Source organism: Triturus cristatus, chromosome 7 (genome assembly GCF_964204655.1).
Source record: "Triturus cristatus chromosome 7, aTriCri1.1, whole genome shotgun sequence".
In the NCBI taxonomy this organism is placed as follows: Eukaryota; Metazoa; Chordata; class Amphibia; order Caudata; family Salamandridae; genus Triturus; species Triturus cristatus.
In genome coordinates, this window is record NC_140590.1 from 513,242,884 (window position 1) to 513,253,160 (window position 10,277).

General features: G+C 41.7%; 1 protein-coding gene across 1 annotated transcript in view; it reads left to right on the plus strand.

The window, feature by feature from the left end:
• The window catches only part of LOC146809994 (uncharacterized), a 612,993-nt gene extending 602,962 nt beyond the window's left edge, over positions 1-10,031 (plus strand). Inside the window, exon 8 of the mRNA XM_085616870.1 lies at positions 9,147-10,031. Coding sequence (XP_085472996.1) covers position 9,147 — 1 coding nt within the window. The 3' untranslated portion in view covers positions 9,148-10,031. The remainder of the gene's footprint in view (positions 1-9,146) is intronic.
• The last annotated feature ends 246 nt before the right edge of the window (positions 10,032-10,277 follow it).

Consider the following 10,277-nt stretch of genomic DNA (forward strand, 5'->3'; position numbering starts at 1 on the left):
TTTAATGGGGTCCACCTCCCATCCGTCCCCAGTCCGGGAAACGTGTGACACACACGGACTATTGAGACAGGTGGGCGAGGGAAGGAAGGGAAGGAGCAGCTGGGAGAGGGACAGGAACGAAACAAGCACACCGTAAGAAACACGTCACTTGTGACCCTCCTGTTACCTCCCCACCACTCTGTAGTTGTGTTCTCACCTGCTACCTTCCCACCCTTATGAAGGAGGGTCCCCCGGCCTGGGACGACGTGTAGCTCAGTTGAACGAAAGCACTGGCTAACGGTCGCAGAGCCAGGGCAGACCTTTGTGACAGGTTCGGATGGTCGATGGTGCGCGACCTCTCTGGGAGCAAAGACCAGCACTTCGACTGCAGTGCTTAATGCCCCAGAGCGCGTCCACGGATCAGGGTCACACACGGAGGACAAAGAAAGACGCCTCCCTGAAGGCAAAAGTAAAACAGTACTCACAGTTACGTAGAACTGAGAACGGAGCGGGCGCTGCGACTCTGAACCCGGAACTCCGTGGGCACAGGAGCGCCCCTGTTCGCGCTTCTACTCTGGACCCGGCACTCCGTGGGCAGAGGAGCGCACCTGTTCGCGCTGCTACTCGGGACCCGGAACTCCGTGGGCAGAGGAGCGCTTGGGATTTCTTCTGGAAGACTGGAATGTTTAGGGCTCAGATCTCTCAGACGCCTACCAGCGTCGGGGGTCACCGGCGAGGTTTTCACCTTCGCGCTACCACTCTGGACCCGGTACTCCGTGGGCAGAGGAGCGCCGGTGGTGACTTCCGGGAGGCAGGGACGCTGAGAGCAGCGAACTCCCCGAGGTCTTTCCTCGCGTCGGGGTTGCCGGCGAGGACACACCGCTGGAGCAGGGGAGTCTGGATCAGAAGGACGAGGGCGAGGCCGAGGACACAGGACTGGAACGTTGCGTCAGCACAAAGGTTGAGACTGGACAGGCAGGAATCATCGGCACCGCTCGTTGTCCGTCGGCGGCTTTATCCGCTGTCGCGCTCGACGCAGGTCACGTGGGGCGTGTTCCGCCGGGCGTTCTGGGAAATGTAGTCCCCCTGGAGTCCGTTAGGCGGGGAAGGCGTTGCGGTGATGCGAGTAGCGCGCTGCCGGTTCTCGCCACCTGACATCTCTATTCAGCCCTGTGCTGACTCACCCTGTCTCCGGGAATTCCCCAGCCCCCTGGAATTCCCCAGCCCCTGTCACTCAAATTCCAGACAAGGAATACACAACCTAGCAGAGGCAGGTTTGGATAGTTAGGCGAGAAAATACCTACTTCCTAAAAGTGGTATTTTCAAACACAGAATGTTAAAACCAACTTCACTAAAAGATGTATTTTATCATTCAGACATACTAAACTCGAATTTCTACCATGCTCCCTGGGTCGGTTAGGGTTATAGGATGTAATAATCAAACTGCCCATTCTGGCCTATGGGGAACAGTTTCCTTGCAATAGTGAAAAACGAAAATGGCTGTAATTAACTATTAGGACATGCCACACACACCAGGGCATGTCTTACCTTATACTTACAATGCACCCTGCCCTTGGGCCTACCATAGGGGTGACTAATATGAAGAAAAGGGAAGGTTTAGGGACTGGCAAGTGGGTGCACTTGCCCAGTCAGCATGGCAGTTAGCAACTGCACACAGGCACTGCGGTGACAGGCCTGAGACACCATTTTAGGGCTACTCACGTGGGTGGCACAATCAGTGCTGCAGGCCCACTAGTAGCATTTGAATCACCAGCCCAGGCACATTCAGTGCACTTTAGTAGGGACCTACTGATGAACCAAATCTGCCAATCATGGATAACCAATCATAGTAACAATTTATACAGACAGCATATGCACTTTAGCACTGATCAGCAGTGGTAAAGTGCCCAGAGTCTTATAGCCAACAAGCATTTGCAATGCAATAGGTCTCGCATTTACACGAGTTTGAGCTATTGGCATTGTAAATGACAATGCCTTTTTTATGTTTTGGTTTTTAAAACATAAATAAAAGGCATTGTCATTTACAATGCCAATAGCTTAAACTCGCGTAAATGCGAGACCTGTTGCATTGCAATTGCTTGTTTTGTATGTAATTAACGAAGGCATGGGTAATAGAATGCAGGTTATGTATTGAAGTGCATGGTGTCCATTTGTATTTGTTTCACTGATAACATGTTAAATAATGCAAAAGAAATGTTTTTACTTATCAGCATTCTGAACAACACCTTAGGAGACACTGGTGTAACATCTTCCCCTGCTCTGGAGCTGCGGTCAAGTAAAACTTTATTATTGAGCATAAAGTCACACACTGTGTATTATATCATACTTCCCATTAAGCACACCATAACCCCTCCCCCCCCACATATTACATGTTTCCTGTTCATAGCCTGCCCAGAACCACGACCACGGACGGGGGTCCTTGTGTGATTAACATCAATATGCTAAAATTCGTTTTTTGGGTCCTCAATATCATAATATCCTTCAACGTTTAAAAAGTGTCGTTTTACAATAAGCATGTGCAGTTACTTATGTCAAACTGAAATCATGCAAAAGTGAACGTTGGTATGCTCATCTCCGTGTTACACTGCAAAATATATCACAATAGACTCAGAAACCTTTACAAAACAGTCTCTTGTTGTATCTTGAAATGGTTGCCATTGGTACCCACAGCCTTAGCTGCAAAGTACGTGTATCTAGATGCCAATAACGAGGAGATAATTGATGTACTTTTGATGGAAATATAAGGCATCTGACGTTTCGAATTATCCATTGTAGGCAAAACAAATTGACACTGTCCGTCAGCAATAACAATAAACCCCCAGTGACACTGTATTCTCCCTTGGCGCTTCTTATCATTACATATTTACAAACATGCTCTAAGCCGAATGAAAAAGCAAACTGACAACAGAGGCGTATTTTATGTGCTCTGCTTTCGCAGCATCCTCTCTGACTTTCCCACAATGAACACAATACCTCCATCAATAAATAACGATGCGTATGAAGTGAGGCACATCTGCCCGGCTTCATGCTGAACGCTGGTTGTTTGTGTATTATCAGAACAGTACATTCACATTTCCAGATATTGTAATAAAAAAAAAAAAGACATGAAAGAGCATTCTGTCGTTTGTAATATCAAAATACCTGCATTGTACAATATGGGGTAAAGAATAGGCAAAAATACATTCCGATTGCGTGATTGATGTCAGCAAACATTAGAGTATATCGTGGCAAGCATGTAGTACCAAAAAATGCAGTTTCAATTTCAAACAGCTTCGGCAAAAGTATTCCTTCTTACAATGTTTTACTCGTTTTTTTGGGGTAGATGTGCGGTATGCTGCTCTGTGAAAAAAGTAAAGCAGCTGTTTACTCAGTCAAATATAATCTATTTCACACAGCAAGCCTTAGTTGTCTCACTATAGCAATATCACATGCATCAAAAATATCACTGTGAAAGTGGATGTGTTGGAACCGTAATATGAGGATTTGGAGAGGGTCACGCTGGTTGGAGGTCACATATAGAAAACAAGACAAGCCCGGCGGAGCGTGGCGTGCGCGCTTGGTGGGGGAGCGCATTCCAGGCGGGGGAGCGGACCCTCTGAAGTGCGATGCCAAAGCGGATTGCATGGCGGCACGATGCGCGTGATTGTGCACGTGCTAGCCATGCAATCCGCTTTTGGGAGCACTTTGAAATGCCCCTTTACAATAGTCTCGCTTTGCGATCGCTTACGCGATAGCAAGGCGAGACCTATCAACCACGGGTCAGGAAAAACAAAGGAGGAAGGAGCAAAAGGTTTGGGGATAACCCTGCAAAAAGGGACATTTCCAACAACACCCGATCCAGCTAAAGTGGAAGCGGTGTCACCTGCCAGTCCACCACAAGATGTTTCCATGTTCTGCTCATTCCTTGACATGACCAGTTACTGGTTAAGATATACAAAACACATTGCCACTGTCAGTGTGCCATTAAGAGATTTGATGAAAAATAATGTTTCTTTTCATTGGTCATATGAATGCCGGCAAAGTTTCCAGAAAATCAAACAAGCTATCGAGAATGCTACTGAAATGGCATACTTTGATCCAAAGCTTCATACCAAGGTTTTGTTGATTATAGTCCTGTCGGGTTAGGCGCCATGCTTGCACAGCACTCTTGGAATGCAAATGCTCAAAGACGTATTATGGCATATGCAAGTAGAAGTTAACGTGCTTATTCACAGCCTGAGCTGAGGTGTGGGAGTGTAACATTTCCACATTTTCTTGTATGGGAAGTCATTCATGCTTGTGACATATCATCAAACATTGTTGACCATCTTTGGCAATCCAAGAGCCAATATGCCTCCTTGCATTGAATGTTGAGGTCTGCGATTACCTAAAGTTCAATTTCACCATCAATCATTGTCCAGGGAAAGATCAAAATCCTGCTGATAACTTCTCACAATTATTCTACAGAACTGATTTTGACCTCTTGACAACAGGCATCACCTGGGGGCGATTGCTGATGGGTATTGTCGTTTTCCATTCATGGAAGATCTTTCATCTATCACTCAAGAAAGAGTCATCAAGAGATTAAATAGCATATTTTCAATGTGGGGTGTTCATAAAATCTGGCAACAGCCCACCTTTCAAGAGAGACTTTCTTAGTCATCAGAAGAGCACACCTATTTAGCCACAAGCCAATGGCCTTGTCAAACGTCTCATGAGTACTGTTAAGAAAACTGTTCAGCGTGCTGTACTAGAAAAAACGAGCCGCCAGGTTCTCCTTGGACTGGAAACAAGCATCCTTGGACCAGTTTCAGGGTATCAGGGTATCACCCCTCCTCAGCCAGGCTAGCTTAAATCCAATGGCATAATGAGCACAGTATCCACATTTGGGTACTTTTCAACGCAAAACAATTTTTTACTGGAAAGTAAATGTGTAAAAAAACATTTTGTGCTGGCCCGTGTCACTTTTGAGATGCTAACCCAGCGCAAAATGTTTGAAAATCTACCCCCAAATCTTGTAACAGCTTATTTACTGTTTGGTCACGTGGCTCCATGGTTAGAACCATCCTGAGGTCTGTTTGTGATATTCGTATTGACAATGCTCTGAAATTTGCATCTTGTGGAGCAATTCTCTTTATTATTTGCTTTCTATATCGAACCGTTTACAAGTGCCTTGCAGTCTGACCTTAGAATTATGCCATTAACATTAATATTTAATGATATACCACTTAAAGTTATTGCCTATGCAGACGATATAGCAGTTTTTACAACTGAACCAAGTAAAGCTATTAAGATTATTTAGGAAGAAGCTGCTAAATTTCCATCTCAGGATATTAACTAAATGTTAATAAAACACAAATATCACTTAATTTCAAACCGGAAAAATCAATTTGTGGTGTTTGTTCGGTAGCTACTTATTTAAGGGTTAAGATGTCTGCATAAATAGATAAAATATTTTCTTTGAATTATGACTCTTTATTGAAAGATACAGTTAGTATGCTCAAGAAGTGGCATAAACTTCCAATAGATATTATAGGACGTTCTAACAATAAAGATGAAGATCTTGCCGAAATGTTTGTATTTATTTAGATCTATCCCTGTACGGGTGCCACATTTATTTTTTAAGAAGCTGGAGGGAGTTTTGGGTAGTTTTATATGGGGATATAAAAAAGCCAGTTGATCTATTGATCTGCTAAAACTCCCATATGAGCAAGGAGGGCTTGACTTTCCTGATTTCAAAAAATACTTTTGGGCGGCTTTTGCTGCCCGTTTTCGCAGCCTTCTAAAGTCTGAATATAAAAACGTTTTCCATCAATTTATACCAGGAGAGGATTGTAATATTTATTTATACAGGACTAATGACCCAAGTTATTTCAAGAGAGTTAAGTTCAAGACCATAAGGGACAGTATATTCATTTGGTGTGCAATGACCATTAGATGCAATCTGTCATTTTATCATGATAAGTTTCCATTATGGGACAATCCAATTTTTCCAGATGTTTTTCATGACATTGTTAGTAAACGCTGGATCAAATATGGGATTACGTGCTTAGGAGATCTATATGATTATAATGTCTTTGTTTCCTTTAATAATTTGCAGATGCGGTATAAATTGCCAGATAATATGTTTTTGAAATACTTACAGATAGGGAATATTTGGTTAGACACTTAAATTTGACAAAAATAACTAGTTCAGAGATATGGAAATGTTTATATAGCACGAAAACTAAATCGGAGATAAGTCAAATGTATAAATGTATTCAGAATTCTCGGTCAAATGATTCTGAAAGATTGGCGGGGCGCTGGAGCAAGGGACTGGGGACAGAGGTTATGCCTAGTGTTATAGAACAAGCGCTGAACATGATTGCTAAATCTGTGCATTCCGTCAAGCTGCAGCTACAGCAATTTCGCACTATATATTTGTTATATCACATGCCGGAAAAAAATCCTAAATGGGCTAGGATTGGTTCAAGTAGCGCTAAGACAAAATGCCCTAGGAGGGATTTATATGCAGCTAGCATCACACATATGTTTGCAACCTGCCCTGAATTGGAGACATATTGGAAGTAGATTGGTCAAGTATTCTCTCAGAGGTTAGTGATAGTGACGCCAATAACGATTACAGAAATTATGATGGGTTGCAAGATAGTGGATTGTAGACTTACTCGATTGGCTTCGATATAGCTAGTGGCTGCTAGACTGGCAATAGCCAGGGTATGGACTTCTTTAAAATCTCCTTCTATTAATGACTGGTGGCTGCTAGTTAAGGAAACATATGAGATGGAAAAAGCTTTGTCTAAAGCAAGGGGTGCAAAATCTGTGATGAAATTTGATGCAATATGGGGGCTTCTGTTCTAAACTCTGGTGGTTTCTGATATAATTTTACTCAAGGTACAGATCGCTGTTATATTATGATGGTTTCTTTTGTCTTGTCTTGTTATAATATATGTTATGTTATTTGTTATCTTTTTTTGCTCTAAGCTATTTAAGTATGCTCTTTTGCTGGTATTCTTGTACCCCATCTGTTGACAATATAAAATATATTTAAAAAAAGACATGGGTGGCTGCATGGTACCACCCATGTAACACCCCCTTGTCACTAAGTTACGCAAAACAATGCTTCGCTTTTTTGCATTAATTCTACGGTACTTTTCAACGCAAAACTATTTTTTTACTGGAAAGTAAGGGGCATATCAACAACAACCGGCGATAATTATCGCTCAGCGCTCTTAGCGTGAGGATAATTATCGCCGGCTAGCGTGAATTTTTATCGCTGAGATAGCGTGCTATTAGCAACGCTTATCTCAATAGCGATAAAAATCTACACGCTAACAGGCTAACGTGAGATTATCGCTGGAAACCCAGCGATAATCACAAGTTACCTTGTTGATAGGGACAGGCAAACTTAGCCATGATATCCTCCTTCCATAGGATATCATGGCTAAGTCTGAAAATTAGCAGACGTAAAAAAGCAGCGTTAACCGCGGTTAGCGCTGCTTTTTTTGTCTCTAACAGGGTTAGCGACATTCTTGATAATAGGAGAAATGTCGCTTAGCGACATTTCTCCTATTTTTTTACTCTGGAACGCACCCTTTGCATCTCATTAGAGATGCAAGGGGAAGCGTAGAGTAAAAGGGTGCTAACATGCAAATTTGCGTGTTAGCACCCTGTTGTTAATAGGGTGCTAGTTTTATCTCTGCTTTTTTGGCTTTAAAAGCCAAAAAAGCAGAGATAAAAGCCCTTGTTGATATGCCCCTAAATTGGTAAAAAAACATTTTGTGCTGGTCAGCGTCACTTTTGTGATGCTAACCCAGCGCAAAATGTTTGAAAATCTACCCCCAAATCTTGTAACAGCTTCTTTACGGTTTGATCACGTGGCTCCATGGTTAGAACCAACCTGAGGTCTGCTTGAGATATTCGTATTGCCAATGCTCTGAAATTTGCATCTTGTGGAACAATTGGTTAGATTTACAGTCTTATTTGGCGTACAACCAGTTCTTTCTGGTGTCAGTCCTCCTTTTCATGCGAGGAAAAACAACAAGGTCTACAACAACTCTGCAGTTTGCCTCTGCACGACTGAGTATTGTTCCGTGCTTTCACGTGGCTTGCACGTTCTGCGCTTCATTCTCAAGGGTTTACTCCTCAGTATTTAACTTTACTCATCTCTTTTACTTTCTTTGTAGTACCACTCTCACGTTTTGTACTTCTGTGCATGTACCACGAGTGTCCCCACCAAACAAACCATACCAGTAGTTTTGTCACAGGACGATTAATATTTTTTGTTTTTGTTCTGATAAAGTAAAGCATTTTTAGGGCCAAAGTGAAACATTGGCAGAAAAATGTTCCATATTTGATTCCAATTTTTAGCTTTTTTTATTTATTTATTTTAACATAATTCTAACCTGTGATAGGAAGGGCTGCCCACGTTAAAATGTGAGTGTTTAACAAGAGCTTAACATGCATTTTTAGGGTCTGCAAGAATAATAGGTTACATACAGCTCATTGCTGCCCCAGTGTATTACAAGTTTAGTTTAAGCTATTTCAAAGATGATGAGTTTCCACTTGAATGAGCTGTGGTGAAAGAAGATGCTGTTTAATTGCTGTTCAATTATTAACATATAGTCCTCATTTAGACATTGCAATTAGAAACAATGTAATAATTGTGCAGTGATTCCGAACTGATCAAGGGCAAACTGAGGGCCATCTGACTTGCAATGACCAACACAAGTAAAGAAGTAGAGACTAAAAAACCCGCTCATTTGGGGCTGGAGCGAGCAAGCTGAGCATTGGTTTAATCAGTGTTTAGTTAAACAGGATGCTTCTGACTATGGAACTTACTATCAAATATACAAACATTTGAACATGGTTCCAAAAGCAATCACACCAGCGAATGGTCACCAAAGGTGACTGCCCCTTATTTACACCTTAGCTACTTCCTAAAGAGTCACATCTAGGTGTTTTGTGGGTGTGTTTGAAAGTCACATTATCAAACATGATAAAATGTAAACCCTTCTGTTATTTCTTCAATATAATTTCCACTGCTTTTGCAAAATGAGTGCCATTACATTTAGATTCCTGAGTAGAACTGTTCTGTGTGCTGTCTTCAAAGGCAGGGTATCTCTTGTTTTTCGTTCCATGACACCGGATTTCATTTTTTTTTTCTTCAGATGACGAGGTGGTCAGTGCTGTGTCCGACCAGACAATGTGTCTCTCCAGTCATTCCTCAAAGAAGCAGGAGAAGTGATGGCATTCTATGGGGCAGAAAAAGAGAGTTTCTATGCAGACCATAAATCCCTTTTGTCATTGCCGTAGTGGCCAGTCTCTGCTATCTGGATGTAATGTTGAGTTCATGCATGTGTCGGTGGGCTTACATCCCAGATCTACCACTCTTCTACAGTCTCTTCTTTTTTCTTATTCGTCTTCTAGCTTTCATCGGGTCTTTCTCTTTTTATGTTGCAACCTTATAGAAGAGATAGAGGTCCTAGTGTTTACAACAAGAGGACTTCCTCTTCAGCATTAGAAGTTAAAAAGAGGAATATTTTTCCTTCTAATAGAAGGGTTATGAGGAGGAGTATTTTACTCCAAATAGATACAGAACACCTAAACTATTGTTAATAGAGATGGTCTCTGATGTCTGCAGGAAATAAAGTGAACAAAACAGGCAATAAATTAGTTGTTGACCAAAGTTCCAAACGATAATAATGTGTACACTGTAATCCTGCACACCTGTCATCGTTGACATGGCACAAGGTGTTGTCATATTTTCTTTTTTGATTGCTTAAGAATTTTTAAAGTAATGTAGGCTGATGCTGGTGTATTTTTAGTAAGTAGAAAATGTCAGTGACTTCAAGAAATTCGTTTTTAGGAATACTGAGACTAAGGAAAATTAGGAATATTATAGTTTACTTCAAATTTTTTATTATGTTTCAGGGTTTATGTTGATTGACTAACCATTTATAGTTTCTGTATGTCAGGTTTCAATCATAACAGTTTAAGTGTATGCTTTTTGTGTGCTAATTAATTAATCAATAAATGGTGCAATTTGAAATACATTTTAGTTTATGGTTTAAATGTTTTTTTTTTGCACAGCAAAGCTTACAGTTGCTGACCTGTGGAGACCGCACAGGTCATAAACTTTTGTCCATATTACAAAAAAGCAACAGTATAACGACCCCAACAACCCCCACTCACCTCACCCACCACCACGCCTCAGGGTGCTCATATCAAATCACACACATTGAGTTGAAGGCAGTAAAAGCAAGTGGGATTAGAAGGGAGAACTCTCAACCTTTGATGTG